The sequence below is a fragment of the Drosophila grimshawi genome, unplaced genomic scaffold (assembly GCF_018153295.1).
Source record: "Drosophila grimshawi isolate 15287-2541.00 unplaced genomic scaffold, ASM1815329v1 contig_1367, whole genome shotgun sequence".
In the NCBI taxonomy this organism is placed as follows: domain Eukaryota; kingdom Metazoa; phylum Arthropoda; class Insecta; order Diptera; family Drosophilidae; genus Drosophila; species Drosophila grimshawi.
In genome coordinates this window covers 9,429,655-9,451,427 of record NW_025062889.1, presented here as the reverse complement: position 1 = coordinate 9,451,427, position 21,773 = coordinate 9,429,655, and the positions used below count along the sequence as shown (strand labels likewise).

General features: G+C 44.7%; 1 protein-coding gene across 1 annotated transcript in view; it reads right to left on the bottom strand.

Annotated features, from left to right (window-relative positions):
* Positions 1-3,621: 3,621 nt before the first annotated feature.
* Positions 3,622-21,773, bottom strand: part of LOC6561235 (protocadherin-like wing polarity protein stan) — a 53,018-nt gene continuing 34,866 nt past the window's right edge. Inside the window, exons 4-9 of the mRNA XM_043216355.1 lie at positions 16,740-18,469; positions 9,299-16,592; positions 7,266-9,224; positions 5,856-5,862; positions 5,114-5,178; positions 3,622-4,032 (exon numbers count right to left, since the gene is read on the bottom strand). Coding sequence (XP_043072290.1) covers positions 3,999-4,032; positions 5,114-5,178; positions 5,856-5,862; positions 7,266-9,224; positions 9,299-16,592; positions 16,740-18,273 — 10,893 coding nt within the window. The 5' untranslated portion in view covers positions 18,274-18,469 and the 3' untranslated portion in view covers positions 3,622-3,998. The remainder of the gene's footprint in view (positions 4,033-5,113; positions 5,179-5,855; positions 5,863-7,265; positions 9,225-9,298; positions 16,593-16,739; positions 18,470-21,773) is intronic.

Here is a 21,773-nt window from a genome sequence, read left to right as displayed (position 1 = left end):
TAGGCAAGTCTGACAATAAAGTGCAACAAAATGTGCTCTCCAAATAGAAGAAATAAAAGGATTGCTGCAAACAATTTCCGAACGCACAAAGTTTTTTCTTATTTATTTATTTCGATTCTGTTATTTCAGCAACTGAACAATTGACAATTAAGAATTTAACCCACCGTGCAAGACTGCACAGTGAAACACAACACAGAGAAATCGGTGCATTTAATTTTAATTACTCTACTCTTAAAAAACTATACATCATTTTTAATATGCACACAAAATACACTTTTGTTTTGAAAAAGACTTACGATAAATAATCTGCCTTGTTATAATTTAATAATAAAAAATACAAAAAACATCAAATTGAGAAATTCTTGCGCTGCCTTCTCAACAATTAAATAAATGAATGTGTTAATTAAATGCCAGATGACTTTGAGATTTAACAAGAATATATGTATTATTAAATATGTATGTATAAAAGAAACAACAATTTTGTATAGCTAACCAAAAACCAAAAAGAACTAAGAAAAACCAAAACGCTGAAATATATTTGAAAATATTTGCTCGTAAATGCAGAGTTTCACTTGAAATAAACTAAACGCATATCGCTGTATTTTAAATACCCCCGCCTCCCTCCCCACACTCCGCATGGCAAAGAGTAGCTGTTAATTAAATATTATGTTTGCATGCATCGGGAGTATTAGTTGGAAAAGGCCTTGTAGAGAAACGCAGCTCATAAATTTGTTCGTTTGATATTTAGCATTTGAACTGTTTGTAATATAATCATAACAATGGCATATGTATACCCTAAATGATTATTGTATGTGGAATGTGCTTGTAACCAAAAAAAAAAGTAAAGAAAACAAAACAAAAAAATCAAGAAACAAATAACGAAAAAAACATTGTTAACAATTCATAACCAAAAAACAGGATCTTGCGCTACATTGTTGTCATTTGAAAAAGATAAGAAACATAAATGATATATATATATATATATATACAAACAAATATATATATGAAACTCAATAAACTTGAATTATAGCCAAGTGTTTATTAATTATTTCGTCATAATCAACATTGTTTGGCAAAAACAAATAACAAATAAACATAATATTAACCTTATAGAAAATGTACTTATACAAAAATTAAATTATTCCAATGATGGTTTTTAAATATATATATATATATATGTATAAACAAAACCTTCAACTAACATTTGCATACTTATGAGAATATTTAGTGCATATACAAACCTATACAAGATACACTTAAACACACACATAACTAACATACTTACATTTCATATTTTAAAATGCATAATATACATATATACGTAAATATACGTATATACAGATGCATATATACATATATATGTATGCGGTTTATTATGACAGGCAGACAAGAAAATATATTACCAACTGAGAAACTAATGAACTATTTATTCTTGTACCTTGGTACATAAATGATAACAAATAACAATAATGGATATTATTGAAATTATTAACATGAATAAACGTAAAAATTACAAATATGAAAAAAAAAAAACCAAAGCATTTTGTATTATTTTTATCGAATGAGCGAATTTTGTATAACGAGAGCTTAAATTGTGGGAATGAAGCCACAATGCGTTATTTCTTCAACATCAACTGGCAAAGTAGAGATATTGAACTGCGAGCTGTAATGAAATGTATCTGTAACTTCTGTTTAGTGAAACACATTTTGCATTTATAATTTTTAAATATAATTTATACATTTTATTCATATACTTGTACGTATTTGTATTGCGAAATACTTGCTTGTTAATTTACATTTAAATATATCAATTCACATAAATATCATGCAATCTTGAACAATGGCATAACTCACATCAGGCTGGCTATCAGACTAGCTGCGAGAAGCGAAGAGAGAAGCACCAAATACCCATTCTATGGTTAATTAGAAGCTGTCCAACTTGAAGGGTTGAGAGCAAATTGGGAGAGGCTTTCAGATTACCTACTTATGATAGCAAACAATTTACATATTTCAAATAACATTTCTCGCATTCCAGTATAGTTCCATGTGCTAGCATCACTTCGCTTCTTTTGGCCCAGTATGCATTTCAATGTGACATGGCAATTAAGTATTTGATTACAATTGATTTATTTTGTTATTTTAGCCACACATTAGGTAAGCAGTTTTGTATGCCATTGTTGTATTATGTGGCTAAATGCACATTTACAATTTTAATACCAAGCACAGCAGCTTATAAATTATTTATAATTTTTGCACAGTTTACAGATTGTAACAGACACAAACAAGCCAGTTCTAGCTACAATATAATATTAAATATGTGTCGAGTATTTCGTATAATATAGACATTTACTGCTGGATATGTTTACTGTATGCGTGTGTTTGTGTGTTTCTCTATAATGCCATTTGTGTATGCTTGAATATTTAATATTATTATTCAGTTTTTGATCATAGTGCGCTTCACGCTCGTTTTTTTGTACATTTTATTGTACAGTTTTCCATTTATTTAGACAGACGTGCGATTTTCATGGTAGTGAATTTTGCATAATGAATGCATTTCACTAAACTTCTCAGTTAAAATGCCACTAAAACCTAAACATTTTTAACTAAATGGCAACGTGTGCAAATTATTTATAATTTCAAGTAGCAAATTCAAAATGTTCCGAACTTTAACTAATTTGTCATAATAAGCTCTATCAGTGTTATGAGGCACACGAATTCTTCCTTTGTATTTTTCAACTCCGGGAAATCATAAACGAAATTATATTTTAACGTAACTTTTTAATGATTCCTGGGGGAAATAAATAAAAAGCAGTAGTCGCAAACTTGCTCGAGTAGCTGATACCCTTCACCACTCTGATAAATGCTAGGAATCATGCAATGTGTTTTACATAAATGAACTGATCTAATACAATTTTGGCGACTCAATAGAAAATGGATATATTTATTGTGTGTATTGCTCTTATAGCCTCTGAGATCCTTGGGTTTGAGAAGACAGACAGTAAATAGACTAAATCTCAAAACAGATCTAGAGTATGCATTTGTGTACAAGTGCTATAAGCACTGCAGTCGGATGTAACCGACCTCGTAATACTCTAATAGAGTCTGCTTTGCAAATGCTGTAGTAAAGGGAGCGTGTCTCGTTACAGATAAAAATGTTCGAAATTCGAAGAAACGGATTTGGGCGTGGCCGATAAATGGCTGCGGACAAAAGGACATTAAGCAAAAGCAATATACTCTGCCACATTTGGTATTAGAGTATAATAACTAGGTTTAACTGTATGCATACATTTTGTGATTGTTACAATGTGTGTGTGAGTGTTGAGCGTACTTATGGAGTTCTTAAATTTAAGATATACCAAAAAAATGCATAAAATCAGTCAGACTTTTATTAAATACAGTAAGTATGTATAAGGAAGTTTGTATTATACACATAGAGCTATATAAATGCAAAAATTAAGAGCTACATTTTTGTTGTTGATTTAAAAATACATTTGAATTAAATTACAAAGTTTTCAGACAACAAAATGCGTCAAGTTTTGCCATTTGCTGTTACTGCCTGTATAAATTAATTAAATGCTAAAAAATATATATATATATATTGTATGTATATATGTATGTATATGTATATGTGTGTATATGTAAATACTTATGTATGTAGGTGTATACTGCTGCGTATTACGGTCGAAGTTTCTCTTAAGGTATGTACATGATTCCTAAATGGACACACAATATACTCAAAGTGATGTATTGATGTGTGTGTGTGTGTGTGTGTGTGTGTGTGTGTATTTTGGAGTGTATGTGTTGCCAGCAATTTATTATTTAAATTATCAATTTCCATATCAAGCCGAGAAAATGTTTCTTCAAATATGTGTTTGTCTTTTGAATTGTGGCTTGCGTCTGATAGTTGCAAATTGATTTGTTGCTTGTTGCCTCTGTTGCAGATGCAGTTGCAGTTGCTGTTGGCGCTGCTGTTGCCTCTTTGCAGTTGTCGTCAGTCGTCACACTGTGGTCTCATCATCATCAATATTCCGCCTGTTCAGTCAAAAGAGTTGCAAATATTTCTCAATTAATAACAAATATACATTTTCAAATTATTATTAATACATTATTAAATTAGTTGAATACGAAGAACATCTAATTTGTTAAGTGCATGCTATTTACAGCAAAGATAGGCAATTAAAAGTATTTTGTTCTATATATTGACTAATTACTAAAAGCGTTTCATGTAATTGAATATCATTCATTGTTAGTTGAAATAAAAAACTACTTGTTTTGCACAGAAAAAATAAACCAAAAAATTGAAACATATGCAGAAAGATTTTTTTTGTGCAATTGGTTATGTATTTAAGTGTTTTATTGTATTTGTTATTTTCATAGTATGTATACATGTGTGGGTATATGTGTGTGTATATGAGAGAGAGAGAGAATTTTATATGAGTGGCTCATCTATTAAACATAAGCGTTACGCACTGGATTATTGTTTTATAACTGACAAATGTTAATTTCATAAATGATAAATGCAGCTCTAAATATATATATGTAAATAAATGCTCTAATCTTTAACTAATTCGTAGGCCTATAACACTTTCGTGCTTTTCTAAATCAAGTTATGAGTATTTTAATCTTCGGAGATTATCAATTGAAATATAATTTAAGTTGTGTTTATATCCTTGCAGTTTTCAACGATATTTTATATTAACACCAATAATTTGAAATTTGAAATGTTTATTTCAGAAACGAAGTTAACTTTCATAGTTAATATCTTTCTCAATATTACATTAAAGACTACATGAAATGATTGAGCGGATTTGGCTTAAACTCAAACAATTATATATAAATAAATTGCATTATAACATTGTTTTAAGCTGCAAGGATATTTAAACTTCGACAGTCCGAAGATTACTGTATTTCACTATTTAATGTTGTTTATCCATGTCTCATATTAAGTATACGCCTAGTTAATACACAAAACTCTAGCCATCGTCTAGAATTTAATTAAAATATTTGATTTATATTTAGTCAACTTTAGTTGACAGTTTTAACTGGTGCAATTTCTAGTTGGGGTTTTTGTACGTTTTACTATTTATGATTTATTATGTACATATCCTGATACCATATTGTTAGCGACCAAGGATAATGTTGCCTCTGTTGCCTGCGATGCAGCCAAACAATGTCGAACTGTGAAAATGTTTACACAGTATTTTATGTTGTTATTGTTGTTGATGTTGTTGTGTTTTTAAGTGGATGTTGTTGATGGTGTTGTTGCAAGTAAATGAATTTTAATGATTTATGCCACATACTTATGTTATTTTACAAAATATAGTCAAATTAATACATATATACATGTATAAATACATACATATACATATATACATTTCTTTGTGTGTTCATATTTAAATGCATGAAAATTACAAAATCAAAAGCAAAATCAAGTATGAAATCCTGGTTATCAGTAAATAATAAACCCAATAAAAGTACTGAATGCTATTTATTTATTTGTTTTTCAAATACCTTAAATAAAATTTCATGTATTTGCATTCAATTCAAATTAAATGAATTTAATATATTTGTATTTATAAAGCAAAATGTATTTACATTTAATTTATGTTTAAATTACAAAGATGAGACAAAAACATATTCGATTTGGATTTTGTGTAACGAGCAATTTTAAATTGATTAAGCAAAAAAAAAAAAGGAAGACAAATAATAAACACAGTTTTATGTACAATCGCAAGAGAAAGAAAAGAAATCAGAATTGTGAAATCTCAAGAAAATGGAAATGGAAATGAAAATGTGAGACGTTTTGATACGGATGATAGTTGAAAATATGGAAAATGCATTTCATTGTGGTTTACCTCGGAGCTGTTGAGTTCAATATTGATTTGTTGTTGTTGTTGTAGTTGTAGTTGTAGCGATTTGTCAGTGTTTTGTTGTTGTTGTTGTTGTTCATTGTTTTGAATTGGTTTTTGTTGAAGTAAGACGCAATTGTTGAGTACAAAGTGCATGTGTATGTGTGTGTGTGTGTGTACGTGTGTGTGTGTGTGTGTGTGTGTGTGTACGTGTGTGTGTGTGTTGCATGTTGTACCAGTAGTTGTTGTTTTAACAAAGCGCAAATGAGTTTACACAGATGGAGAGACAGAGACAGAGCAAGTTGAAGAGAGAATAGAAGTGAAAGATAGTCAAATTAGATTTGCTTCAAACGTTCCCAGGACCAGCTGAAAGTTTCAATCATATTTGTGTGTGTGTGGGTGTGAGTGTGTGTGTGCGCATCAGAATTGTTGAGTTTCGAATCATATTCATTGTTGTTTCGATAAGCGCATGAAAGCAAGGGGAAGAACAAGGAATACTTATATTTTATTTTTAATTCTTGTTATATTTTTGTTCTCTTTTTGTTTTTATATTGTGTATGTATAAATGTGTGTTTGATATGCCATAGAGTAACGAGAATTAGAAACAAAAGAGCACAGATTAAAATGGAATAAATGAAAACAAAAGCAAACCAAAAGAAAGACTTAAGTAAGGCTGAACTTTAAACTAAAACGAAATGAAACGAACCGCATAAATTGCTAGACGAATATGAATACGACGGTTATGAGTATGAGTGTGGATATGAGTATGTGTTTGTTCAAGAGTACCTAAAGCAACTGAAATTGAATGGAATCCGTAACTGAAACTGAAACGAGCACAAAGCGTATCTGAGGGATAATTACAACTGTGGACTACTACAAGAACCCGCAACAAAGTGGAAATCTCGCAATACACACAGGACACACCGGAACAGAAACAGAAACCGAACATGAAACGGTTAAGCCAAAACCATAAGCAAGAACAAAAAGGCAAATCAATTGGAAAGAATAGTTCATTTCGGTAAGCCGAAGTTCAAATACCCTTGCATTAAATTCGATATCACAATGATATCGTGGTCTGATGATAATATGAAGACTTAAATTAAGCTTTTGATCGGCGACTGCGTTGAGAAAGATACTCTTTGTATCTTCAAAGCCAAAATGGCCTTTTTAAGAAGCCATAATTTGACAGATAATTTCGAATGAAAGCATTATTGTAATTGTTTGAATTAAATACAAATTTGTTTAGTCCTTTACGATTAGTACAATTTAAAAGTGCTAAGTTGAGTTAAGCTTCGATTTTAAATCATGAAAATAAATAGATAGACGGACGGACAGACAATCTCAGCAAGGCCACATGATAGCACCTCTTGCAAGGGTATAGAAAATAATGTAATCAAAAGATGTGGAATTACTCACTCAGTGTCCGTAATGCTGGCGAGCGGACCAAATGGCTGCATGGGTGCCACCATGTTGGAGGGCGGAGAGGAGGCGCGTGAACTGTGACGGGAGCTGCCGCCGCCAACGCCCACTCCAACTCCACCACCACCGACGCCGCCGGCAATGGTGTGTCTGGCGAGAAGGCCGGGATTGTTGATGTCGTTGACGAGCGCCGCATGCGGATGCATCAGATGCAGCTGCTGTGATCCATGCAGCGACGCTGGCTGCACGTGTCCGGCACCGCTCAGCTTGCGCGCCTGCTGCTGCAGATGATCCTCCTCAGCGGTGTACGGAAAGTGATAGCCATTCTTGTCCGAACCCTCCGACAATCGATCCGAGTGCTGGGCATGATGAGCCTGCTGCTGCTGTTGCTGCGCCTGAGCCAGCTGCTGCTGCTGTTGCTGCTGCTGGTAGTCTGTCTTGAGCAAAGAGTGCACCGAGTGCAGGGAGTCCGTGGCATAGGCAGGCTGCCGTTTCAGGCTGTAGTGACCGTCGCGTGAGCCGTAAATGTCGGGCGTAATGCGATCCTTGGACAAGTAGGGCGACTCCGATTTGGCGCCCAAGTAGCCACTGCCCAGCGTCCGCTGCTTATCGTAGATGTTGTCGCTCAGGTAAGCAGCATCCGGATGGAAGCTGCGCAGATGTCCAATGGTCTGAGAGCCACTAGCTCCGCCATCGCCGCCGCCATAGTCCTTCTCGCTGCCATAGTGACTGGGTGGCTTATACGAGCCATACTTATCGGGATAATCGGTGCGTCTGCCGTACAAGCTGTCCTCGTAGCCATCGCGTGCATCACGAATGTTCTCCAGAATGGAGGGCGTCATGTTGATCTTGTTGTGGTGCTGCTGCATGTAGCTGGTGTCGGTGAGATCGGGATTGGGCAGCGGCAGTGGATTCGGTGATATAGTCATCTTCTGGCCATGCACATGCTCATTATCCGAGCCGGTGTCCTGCGACCAGCGACCAATGTTTGGCGGCGACTGCAGATATGCATCTGGCAGCTGACTGGACCAGCGTGGCGCATAGACCGGCTTATTGACACTCGGGAATAGCTGCGGACTCTGCACCACATTCAGCTCCGGTGGTGTGGTGGCCTGCACATGCTCCGTTATGTTGGGCAAATAGGCGGGAGTCGCGCTCACCGCCGTGCTGCGATGTGTGCCGGAGGAGCGGGCTGTCCGCGATTCATCATCGTCACTCGAGTGACTGGAGGCCAGCTCCAGTGAGCGTCCATCGGTTTCCGAGCCCGAATCGGAGTCCTTGCGCTGCCGCCGAGTCTTCTCCTCGGCGCGATTGCGTCCCGCCGTTGAGGATTCAAAGCCACGCAGAAAACTGGGCGCATCGCTGGCCGAATTGTAGTTGGACGTCGATGTCGATGTCTGTCGCAGCTGTCCATCACTGTACGGACTGGAGCTGGTCTTGGCGGTGCTGCGCGAAGTGGTGCTCGATGCACTGATGCCGATATTGCGTCGAGCCGTATCATAGTTGCCGGCCAAGAAATTATTGGGCCGGGCGGCACCATTCACATTGTGCGAACTGTTGCTGACCACCATCGAGGAGTCGAGAAGCGGCACCTTGCGTCCCATGCAACGGAGACAAGTGCGCTGAAGATTCTCCCGCACCCGCTTATTGATGATGCAGTAGCCGATGAGGCAGAAGAGTGCGTGCAACACCACCACGCCGGAGAGCAACAGACTCAGTAGCTGAGAGTGCTCCGAGGCGGCGAGCACAGCCAGCACCCACATGACGCCCATGAGGGGCAGCGAGACGACGGAGAGCCAGAGCAGCGTGCGCAGATTGCCAAAGCCCAGTACATGATCCTTGAGCGTAAAGGCCGCTTTCACCGAAACGAACAGGATCAGCAGATTCACCACAGACATGCCAGCGATGGGACCCACCAGCCACCAAACGACGGGCTCGTAAACTGATAACCAGCAGCTGGAAAGTGAGAGATTGTGTAAGATTTGATTAGATTAAAGTTCGAGTTGAACCGATTATTCATTTATACTCACAACAAGCTATTGCCGTACTCGTGCGCTCGGACACCGACGGAGAGGCCAACAACGACAGCGGGTGCACCGTAGCCCATGGCAAAGTAGAAGCCCATCGGGCCATGATTGATGTCGCGCATCTCGGTTAGCATGCGATACAGATGCACACAGTCCACCGTTGTCCAGCCGAATGCTGCCAGCCAAAAGTAATGCAGACAGATGGCAATCAGCTTGCAGGGAAACTCGTTCTCCAGCAGATGCCTGCGCGACTGCATGCCCACAAAGAAGAGAAGCTCGGCACAGAAGACGCACAACACAATGTTCTGGTGTATGGTATTCGAGTTGGTCTGCTGACCGCGGAGCAGGGCCAATGCCAGCAGCACGCCCAGCAGCAGGGGCAGCGAGACCATGAATGCCGAGTAGGAGGTAATTTGGACGAGTAGCGATGGCTCGGGTATATCCTCCGGATCGATAATGTCCACGATAACGGCATAGTTGGAGATGTGGGTGCAGCTGCAGTTGATCAGGATGGGTAGATGCGATACCTGTGCAAAGTCGCCATCGAAATCGGGTATTTCGGTCTGGCAGCCCAGCCGTGTCCACTGGTTGGTGAACGAGTTCCAGCGCACACACTGCGGATTGGAGCGTGGTCCAAAGCGTGCCGGTTCCATGTCCAGCCACATCTGCAGCTTGATGGGCTGCGAGAGATGCGGCGAGCCCAGCGACCGATAGACCATGTGCTGTGGCTTCTGCAGCTGTTCCGAGGGATAGATGACCTCCACCTGACGTTTGACCACTCGCCGATCCCGATAGATGGCCTCATTCTCACCCTTTGGCTGCTCACCGCTATCCGGGCTACCCTCGTAGTTGGGATTGAGTTGCTCGGGCGAGTCGATGCTCATCTCCTCGCCAGAGTTGCCGTGGAACTCAATATCGTCGAGATTGAGACGTATATGTGGATTGTCCACCTCGACAGCCTCATTACTCACAGCCTCCGGCTGCTCGACAGATGCTGGTGGCATTATCTCGTGGGCAGTGATGCGTATATCTTCGATCTGCTGTTCGCTGCTGCTCGTCGGTGCCTTGGGCACATCGAAGACCTCGACAAACTGCTGTTCCGTGCCGCTGCGTTCAGCCGATGAGGACATCGACGTGGAGGAGCCAGTTGCTGAGGATATTTTACGTGAGGGTATCTCAATGCGCTGCTGCTCTCGCTCCGAGGACGGCACCAGTATCTGCAGTGAGAGTATGGGCGTGGCTAGCTCAACATCAACGCCCCAGCGACGGGTGACCGTCTCATCATAGAGATCGGGCAGCAGCTGACCGACATCCTTGTACTGGGCATAGGCCACAATTGCTCGGTAGTCGTTGCCACGGCTACCCTGCGTCACCTCATCGCTCTCCGGCGGCGTTATGCCCAGCATCTCAAGCGGCACCAGCACCTTGGAGTGCTTGTCGAACTTGTGTCGGTCCAGTATGTAATTGTTGTACTTGGGAAAACTGATCACCGGCTTCTGCTTCGCCGAATGCTGGAGGAAACCACTGGTGTCCGGCAGCACCACACTCTCTGTGGTGAATGCATTTGGCTTGAGATACTTGCTCTTGTGGTACTCGCTGAGCTGCTCTGGCTCGTAGCCGAACAGCGACTCCGTGGTGACTATATCCAGGCCCAGCACCATATTGCGCTGCACAATCTCGAAGGGATTCGTGTAGGTGTCGTGCTGCGATCGAGCCAGAACAACCATGTACTTGTTGAACGCATCGACAAGGTCGTCCGGTCCGCGTTGGATTAGTTCCGTGGCACGCTTCCATTCGGCATCGTATTTGCGATCGAGTATCACACTGGCGGCATCCACCAAATTCTTGATGAAGTACTTGTCCTGGCTATGCGTCAAATTGAGGCCGCTCTGCATGAGCTCATAGTTGATCAGCTCCTGGAGTATGCCCTCCGTTACTAAGAGATCGGCGCCATAGAGGCGATCGTGCGAGAACTTCAGCTCATCCGACAGATAGTCCATGTCCAGCTCATGCGACCACACAGCCCCACCTGCGTTCAGCAGAAATGAGGATTCCATTTTATAGCGACGATTGTGTTTGGGTGCCGGTGGTTTACTCACAGCACTGCGATCGACAGCTTCGCAGGCGTGCTGCAGTTGCTCGGCCATTTTGATGGCCACAAACGAGTTCAGCTCCAGCTCAAATTTCTCCAGCTGTGACAGCTGGCGTCGCAGCTCGACAAACGGCTCCGAGGTGCAGTTGTACATGTCCGGAACAGTCCAGCTGCCCGACTGGCTGTCGCAGCTGCGCTGACCTTTGCCACGCGCCGGCACCGGACAGTTCTCGACACTGATGCTGCCCAGCGGGGTGCGTGGCCACCAGATGCCAGCGGCAAAGGAACGTGGACACGCATCGTAGACAACCTCACAGCCATTTAGTGTGACCTCCGCATACGGATTGGAGCAGGAGTCGCATCGTCGACCGATGACACCCTCCCGACACTCGCACTGACCCGTCAAACGGTTGCAGGCACTGTTGAAGCTGCCAATCGAGTAGCAATCGCAGGGCAAACAAGCCGTCTCATTAGGCGGCTGGTAGTGATTGGTCTTGCAGTAGCACTGGCCCGTCGTCTTGTTGCAGTCCGGATGATAGCCCTGCTTGATGTTGCACTTACAGGGGCCGCACACCCGCTCGCCCCACCACCCCCCGGGACAGGGCTGTTGCAGGGTGCGCTCGCAATAATCGCCATGCTGATAGCTGCTGTTGCACTCGCAGCTGTAGCCACGCGACAAACTCACGTTGGCGCGACAGATGCCAGCGGCACAGGGTTGCACGGTGCAGATCGGGGCACAGTCGGCGCCAACGTAGCCGACGGAGCATTCGCAGGTGGCGTGATCCCAGCTGCTCGAGCAGGTGGCGTGGGTAGGACAGGTGCTGGGACACTGGGCCCGTGACTCGCAGCCATCTTCGACATTCTCGCGTATTGTGGGACGCGAAAGCACTGCTTGGCTGGCTCCGATGCGCACCTCCTGCATACAACCCTCGAACGGCACCGCATCCTGAACGTGTCCAATGGTGCCATCAACGCTTCCCATCACAATTTTGCCCACGTAGAGACCCTGCACCTTCTGGGACATGGGCACGGCGCCGGTGCGTTGGCCATAGTCCACGGAGAATTGAATCTCCGAGCCCTGCTGCCACTTGATCTCCACACGATGCCAGTCGCCGTCCGAGAGATAGGCACCCGCCAAATACATCGGCTCATTGTCGTAGACATAGTAGAGCACGCCGTGCTTTAGGCTTATGACCGACGAGCTATTCTGTCCAATCTGGATTTGCATGAGGAACGCATCCTCTTGGCGCGTGCGCAGCGAGAAGGATGTCACCCAGGGCAGCTGAATGGGACGCAGCAGTGGATTGAAGCTCAGACTACCGTCGCCGGAGAAGCGCCATGGAGCGGGTATATTGTCCTGACAATTGTTGCCCGCATAGCCCTCGGGGCAGTCGCAGGTGTAGGTGTTCCAGCCCTCGCGACAGGTGCCACCGTTGAAGCACGGCACCGATGCGCACAGCGGCGACTTCTGCGGACAGCCGGAAATGGTGCCATTGTCTGCCACATAAGAATTTAAGTCCACATAGCGGTCATCGATGCGCAAATCCGAAATGCAGCCGACAAAGTCTCGATTCGCGACGGGAAAGTGGGCGGGTATGCGGGGTAAGCCGCCCAACTGCAACGGCCCCGTCAGATCCAGGAATCGATGACAGGTCTCGGTGAGCAGGGCACAGCGCTTGTCCAGCCGCAGCGTTGTCTGATTCGCACAGTTCCACGGAGCGCTCAGCTGCCCGGACAAGGCAATCGCCGTGTCGCACTTGTCCAGGACGAGTGTGACCGTGCGATTAAAGTAGATAATCTCCACTTCGTGCCACTTGCCGTCGGCAACCTTTGTGGGCTGTACGAGGGAGACGCGTTCGCTGCGATCGCCCAGCGAGTAGGAGAAACTAATGTGTCCATCGAGCAGTTCCAGTGCAATGAAATCATGCAGCTCATTATAGCGGCCATTGTAGAGCAATAGTCCGTTGTCCTGAACGGTGGCAAAACGCAGCTTGAGATTGAAGCGATGTCGCTGCTTGAGGCTCTCGAACGTGAGGAAGGAGTTGCGGGAGAACGAACGCGAGCGCAACTCACAGGTGCTCGTGTAGGGCGGCGGTCGGGAACTGAGGTAGTTGTTCATACAGGACAAGCCTCCGTCACAGGCGTCCGAGCTGCAGGGACGCAGCTTGCTGATGTTCGTCTCGCAGTTGGCGCCCGTGTGGGAGTCGGGGCAGACGCAGGTATAGCCACCCTCGCGTCGCACACATTTGCCGCTATTCTGGCACGGGTTCGAGTAGCAGAGATCGACCTCAGTGTCGCACAGATAGTGCTCCTTGCTGCCCGTAAAGCCCTCGGGACAAGAGCAGGCGAACGTGTTCACCGGATAGATGGGACGGAAGAGCACCATGTCGCTGTGTATAAACTCCGAGGCATTGCCGAACTTCAGCACGGTGAGGCACTCCTCGAAATTGAGACACGGCTCGCGCACGCACAGATTATCATCGAAGGGCAGCACCTCGACGGTGGCCAGTCGGGCAAGAATCGCCCGATTGAGATAGACGCGCTCCTGCAGATACTGTGGCGTGTAGAACTCCTCGTGTGACACATCCGGCCGTTTGGCCGAGAAGCTAACGTTGAGTATGCGTGAGGTGACATCCGTGTCGTCCTGTATGCTAAAGATGAAGATGCTCTCCTTGGGACAGGGTATTATGGCAGCCAGTCCATCGAGGAAAAAGTTGAGCAGCGGCGATAAGAATGCCTCCTCTGTCATCTCATTTAAGCGCACCGTCACCGAATTGAACAACATGTCCTCGGTGATGAGTCGTACGGACAACTGCATTATGGCCTTGGCCTCATTGATCCCATCCGAGACGGATACCTCCATTGTGGCAAATTTGGGCACATTTGTATTCAGCTGGGGACTTAGGATCAGTCCACCCGAGCTGCTGTTCAGGCGCAACAGATTCGCATTGTTGCCGGACAGAATGCGATAGTTGAGCTTATCGCTAACGTCCGCATCGAAGGCGGGAATGCGGCCGATCTCACCGCTGGGAAAGTGATCCCTGAAATTGTTGAATATCACCTGGAAGTCACGCAGCTCGGGCGCATTATCATTCACATCCGTGACCAGGATCTCGATATGCGCATCATTTCGCAGAGGAGGACTTGCAGCACGCACCACCAGCTCAAAACGTTTGCGCGACGACTCGTAGTCCAGTTCGGTCATGGTCAACAGTTGAGCTCGCTCCGAGCCGGGCCGTGTGACCAGCGAGAAGGAGTTGGAATCATCGCCACCAATAATCGAATAATGGACCACCGCATTGACACCCTCATCGGGATCGTGAGCGTGTATCTCACCTACCACAGAACCCACTGGCGAATTCTCTGGCACATAGAGCGTTATCTTGTCCGAGGCAAAGGTGGGCGGCGAATCGTTGACATCCTCCAGACGAATCTGCACCTCAACAGTGCTGGACAGTGGGGGTGAACCCTTGTCCACAGCAATGGCTGTCAGATGATAGATAGCGACACTCTCCCGATCGAGTCCCTTGTTGGTGCGTATGGTGCCCGATGTGGGATCGATGACAAACGAACCATCCTCCTGATCACGATCGCTGAGCAAATACTTGATGCGTCCATTCAAACCGATGTCCGGATCTGTGGCAGACACCTGTATTACCGAGGTGCCCACCAGCGCATCCTCCAGTATCGATGATTGATAGAGTGGATTCTTGAAGGCAGGCGCATTGTCATTCACATCCGTCACACTGATCTCTACATCGGTGGTGTCGCTCAGCGAGGGATTGCCGCCATCCTTGGCGGTGACGGTGAGCAAATAACCACTGGTCGTCTCCCTATCCAGAGGTGCACTCGTTATAATGGCACCCGTCTGTTGATTAATGGTGAACGGATCGGGACTGCTTAGTCCGTTGATGCTCTCCTCGTTGAGGGAGTAGGTTATTTGGGCATTGATGCCCACATCGCTATCAGTGGCCGAGACAACTAGCACCGTGGTGCCAATGGGAGCATCCTCAAACACTGAGGCGCTATACGGAGCATTCTCAAAGATGGGCGCATAATTGTTTGCATCGGTGATATTGATGTGGACAGTCGATGTATCGGAACGTCCACCCGAATCCGTAGCTGTGACGGTGAGTAAGAAACGCTTCTCCTGTTTGTAGTCTAGCGGCTGGGCAATGGTTATCAGACCACGACCATTCTGCGAAGTGATGGCAAAGCGTCCACGTGTATTTCCCGTACTGATCTCGTAGTGCAGGCGTGAATCCTCATCCGGATCGGTGGCGGTGACAGTGGTCACCGGCGTACCCGGTGGCTGATCCTCGCCCACATTGGCCTCATAGTATTTGGGATTGAAGGTCGGATCGTTGTCGTTGACATCCTGCACTGTGATGACCACCGACGAGCTGGCCGACTTGGGCGGCACCCCACCATCCTTGGCCACCACCTGGAAAGCGAAACGATTCTGTTCCTCGCGATCCAATGGCTTGATGGTCTGCACCCAGCCAGTGCGCGGATCGACAGCAAGCGGAAAGTTATCATCCCTCTCGGATATGCTATAGCTAATCTCCGCATTGGCGCCCTCGTCCGAATCGTACGCCTGCACCCGGATAATGTTATAGCCCACGGGCACATTCTCCAGCACGCTCTCCTGGAACTGAGAGGTGTAGAAACGTGGTGCATTATCGTTGGCATCAATCACATTGACCAGCAGCTGGGTGGTGTTGCTTCTCGAGGGACTACCTCCGTCCTGAGCACGTATAACCAGGCGATAGCTGCGCACACTCTCATAGTCGAGTGGCTTGACCAGACTCACATCGCCGCTCATTGAATCGATGGAGAACTGTGACTGGGTGTTGCCACCAATGATGGCATAACGGATCGCCGCATTGTTGCCCTGATCGGCGTCGGTGGCTCGAATGTGTGCCACATTGTTGTCATCGCCCCACTGATCCTCGGGCACCTGAACAGTGTAGGTACGTTCGCTGAATTGCGGATAGTTGTCGTTGTCATCCAGTATCTTGACCACAACACTTGCCGTCGCCGTTTTGCGTTCGCTCTGCGCTGCCGCCATATCCGAGGCGGTGACCAGCATATGATAGCTATCCGAGGTCTCCCGATCAAGGCTGCTGCGCGTCGAGATCACACCCGAACGTGAGTCAATGCGAAAGATGGGCATCTCCTGATCCTGAACGACACCAGCGCCATCTGTTGAGAAGAGACGAAAGAAAGAAAGTTATTACTGAGTTTGAATTGATTAAATGTATTTGCAGACATGTTAAACTCCTTTCCTATACTCTTCAAAGTATTTCGCAGTCTCTCTTATTTATAAATATAGAAGTGTTCTGAACTCACCTGTAATAGCTTCAATGCCATACTCAATCTCTGCATTCTTGCCAATGTCTTGATCGGTGGCACGCAACGTGATCACCGTGGAACCAACTGTGGCGCCTTCGCGTATGCTCGCCTCGAACTGCTCGGCCTCGAAGGTGGGACTGTGATCGTTGCAATCGAGCACGTTCACCTGCAACGTGGTTGTGCCACTGCGCGGCGGAAAACTATCATCGGTGGCAACGACACGAAAGTAATGCACATCCATTAGCTCCCGATCGAGGCTAGCCGAAGTTGTGACGACGCCCGTCCGAGAATCCACCTTAAACAGCGACTGCGACCGAGAGTCGAGCAGTGACACCATGGAGTAAACGACAGGCGAATCCTCGGGATCACGGGCACGCACCGTGGTGACAGCAGCGCCCGCTGGCTGCTCCTCCAGCACGGAGGCGACGTAGAGGGCCTGCTCGAAGTAGGGCGACTGATTGCGCAGTTCGCGACGGACCCGTTTCGCGATATCGGTGTCGTTGAACTCCTGGTGATGGTAGACGATCTTCAGGCGATGGTCGGAGTCGACAATGTCATTGCGATCGCAGCGTATGTTGAACGTGATGCTGACCTTCCACATGGACTCGTGTATGCAGACATCCCGGCTGGCAACCAAGTCCCGATTCTGATGCTCGATCGCAAAGCGTTCGTCATTCACATCGAGGAAGTTCACCTTGCAGTGCTGGCAAACGGATTTGGGTAGAAACGCGTTCAGATTGTTGATGAACTGCGATCTGCGCAAACAGATCTGATTCCATTTGTCTGTCGTATGTATCGCATACGATGCATATGTCTCCGATATCCACTGCTTGGCATCGGTGATCCGTCTGTGCAGCGCCGGCAGCAGCTGGAGCGGATCTGTGGCGATGCCACGACGCTTTCGACTGAGTATACGATGTCGCATCTCGTTGTCGAAGCTATTGCCAAAGATCAAGTCGCCGTCGCGAAAGTCTGTGCTGTTCTGACTGTAGGCTAGCTCCAGCTGGTTGCCATCGAGCTCATCGAGCAGCAGCTGCTGCTGTGCATTGCGACGACGGCGACGACGTCGTTTCGAGTAGCCCGTGTTGTCCTCCTCCTCGAAGTGATGCAGATGATGCAGCTCCTGCTCAATGCGTCGATCCTCATTGCAGCTGTGGCCCGAGATGAAAATACGCACCGGCAGACTATAGTAGTCAATTGAACGGAGGCGATTCGATGTGGAGTCCACATAGAAGGTGAACAGATTGGGATAGTAGATGCCATCGCATTTAAGCGATTTTCTTAGCTGTATTTGGCCATCCTTGTGACTGACGGCGACTAGATGATGCACAAAGTTGGCCGACTTGTGCGCATTGATTTTATAATGGCGCTCCGAGCCAAGCTTATAAACGGACGCATTAAAGATGACGGCACCCGGCGGTGTTTGTTCATGCACAATAATTAGATAGCCAGAGATGTGCACTATGTGGCTGGTCAGATGCATCAGCACCAGCAGCAACATCAGCAACAACTGCTTCGACTTTGGTTGCATGGCAACTGCACTTGATTATCCTTCCTGTTGATGTCCAACCCTTCTGGGCGTCGTTATGCGTATTGGGTGTTTGTGTGCTCTTGTGTGTGTGTCTGTGTGTGGCTTAGTGTCTGTGTGTTTGTGTGTGGCTTGAATGGCAAACAAACCACAGCGCAATTAATGCCTCTATTCAATTATCATTGGTGCGCTGCATTGCCTGTGTGTGTTTGTGTGGGTGTGTGTGTGGAGTAAAGTAAATGAAAGGCAAAATGAAAGTTAGTTAGCAATTCACTTACAGATCCACTTATATTTATATAAATATATGTATATAAATCTAGAGTATACATGAAAAACAATAAATTGAATCAGCGCTCAAAAACAGGCAACAATTTTGAGCATCGCACATGACGCATACGCCTCGTTGTCACTCGGAGTGGGAACGTGAGCCAAATCTGTCACAGCAGCTGACAGCACCCGTGCTGCCTTTTGGCTTAATTAAACACGAGTGCGATAGAATTATAAATTGTAGACATCCACTCCCAGATACCCTCCTTTAAACACTTTTCTAATTAGAAATTTAAATTTAGCTCAACTCATATAGCCGGAAATCAAATTAACCATCTATGTACCAACTTTGGCAACTCAGATAGACGCAATGCTAGCGTAATTTTTAAAATAAATGTGCTTGATTATTAAAAGAGAAATATTTTACACAGCCGTCAAATTTATGCAGCGGCCACAACAACTTTATTGTGTACATTTTGGGCTCATTATATGTTTATAGAGTATTAAAATCCCTTGGTTGCTGTTTGCACGCACAAATTTATGTTGACAGCTCAGCTCAGCTACGGCGGCCAGACAATTTTTAATTTCATTTCACTTGTGCATGGGAGAGCGAGAAAGTCGAAACACAAAACTGTGACCCTCGTTCAACATTGAAGCTACAATTTTGCAGGTATTTTTGGAAAATTGTTTGAAATAAAAAACCGGAGCATAGCACAGCCGTTGAGCTGAAAATGACCTCAACACAGCAAACGAAATGCGAATGTGAATATAGAATGTGAATGAGCGTGTGAATGCGCTCCATATCCATACTGCGCCATCTCGAATAACATCGAATGTCAGGCAAAATGTTCCATTATGCACAGAGCTGTGCAAATTTAATGAACTTCGATTACGCTAATGCGTACTGTCCAATGAAAGGATACACTCGAACACATTCACCAACACTGGTCGAATGTCAAAAGTTTGGTGGGGGGTCGGAGGGGTGTATTCAACTAATTCCATATACGTATTCGGGTGTTCCATATCAATTACGTGACTTTAGGAAAGAGCGGGCTCATTTATTCCGAGCACACACATTTTCCCACGTTGCTCATACGCCGCGTTGCGAAATGCCTGAATGGAATATGATGCAGTTCCGTTACCGAAAACCTCCGCCTGTGTCTGCCTGCTACTGCCTACTGCCTACTGTCTACTTGCCGACCAACTATTACCCACCCTGCTAGACGCCACTCTGAGCTCTCATTTAATTGCAGTGTAAACATGTTTAATTAAAATTTCAGCTTGAACGCGCCGCATGCTATAAAAAATGCAATGCCGAGACTGCCTTTCGACTTCAGGCTCTTTGTTGTTATTGTTCTGCATGATGTGCTACTGTGCAGTGGGGAGTTGAGGCGGGTTGGGTGTGATTGTGTGTGGCAACTGCAACTGCAGCCATCTACCACCAGTTACGATTGGTGGCCAACGAGCGTGTGCCCAACTAAATGTGTGCTCTTTTCATGCTACGCCAAGCTTGAAACATAACAATAACGAAAAAACAAAAAAAAAAAACAAAAACAGAAAAATGCAACGCGACGCCAAAAGTCAACAACATACAATTATTATTATATTTTCACACGCTGACGGCAAGAAAAATGATTAACTGCAATTTAAAGCCGAAGATTATATACTCATCATAAACATATATATATATAAATAAATTAATATGCAAATTAAATTAAATAAGGACTAATGAATGCATTTTGCATATATATTATTAAGCAAATTAGTCTAAAATGATTGTCATCTTTCAATAATTCGATTGCCAGAAGAAGTTCTAAACAAAGAGAAATCTTTGAAGTTGATAATATGGAAATAATAAATTATCAGATAGCAAAATGGTATTATTTGATTACTTCAACATTTATAAATGATCATATAGAATTGTTTTGCACATTCACTCATTTAAAAGATAGAATCATCATAAATCTGAACACAAAAGTACACAAAAATCTTTTGTATATTGTGAAAAGCCGCAAACATTAATCATATGAAACACAACGATAAATATAACAAAAATGTAGTTGCAGAAATATACACTACACAATAAAGAATTCACCGACATGTGTCAGATGCGGCCAGGTGTGAAAATATGAAGGCGTCGCTTGGAAATTCTGAGTGCATTTTGTATGTGTTTTGTTGTTTTCGTGGTTGTTCTTGTTGTTTTTGGTTGTGCTTTATATGCAAGTGGTTTGGCGCAAACTATTCGCAGCATTAAGCGAGAGAAAACATTTTACGGAACTAATTAATGTTTTATTTACAATGTTGCATGAACTTTGAAGAATGTTGTGTAGATGAGTGTGTAGTTTTGGGGCATGAAACATGTGCCGTGCCAGTGTTGTGCCAAGAACTTTAGCGGATTTTGACATAAATTATTTGAAACAAGGCTCTCAGCTTGGCACTTTGGATGCATAATTAATGAGCGCAATTGACGCGGCGCTAATTAACAATGCTCCCAGCGCAGGCTCTGCAATTACAACTCACTGAAGGAGGTGTGCAATTATTGTGGGTGGAAGGAAGCCCCTTCTAATTCTCTCGTAATCCAATGTAATATGGCGCAGATGATGTATGGCTTCGATTTTGGCCAAAATGGCGTCAGTTGCCTGCATGCAAAAACCTATCAACATACACACAACATACCCAAACACACACACACAACTCGATTCGACTGTCAAAATTCGGGAAGCCAACCAAATTTTGCCGCATGTAACGCACACCAGATATGTCTGTAAGTGTTTGTGTGTGTGTGTGTTGATGTGGGTGTATTTATTGCTGGGTGTTTGCATACAAAAGGGTTGCAAATGCCGCCGCCATAAACATGCGCATTTTACGAGACAGCGGCAAACTTTTTTAAGTAGCGCTACCTGAAATATTATACACCATACCCAGACCAGCAAGCCAACAAACCACCACGCATCCCCGCATCACTCGCACCGTGCAACACTCAGACGACGTTGTGAGCCTGTCGTCTTGCAACTTTTTTTTTTTTTGTAACAGCAACTGATAAAATTTCAACGCACTTCAAGCAAAAATGCAAAGTAAACAGAGCGAAAAGGAGAAACCAAAAAATAAAAGTAAAATAGAAACAACAACAAAGCAAAGTCAACGTTAAGCTTGATACAAATTTAATATATACTAGAGCTAAGTGGGAGCGGCGAGAAGGAAGTGGGCGGGAGGCGGAGGAGGGGGCGTTGATGTGG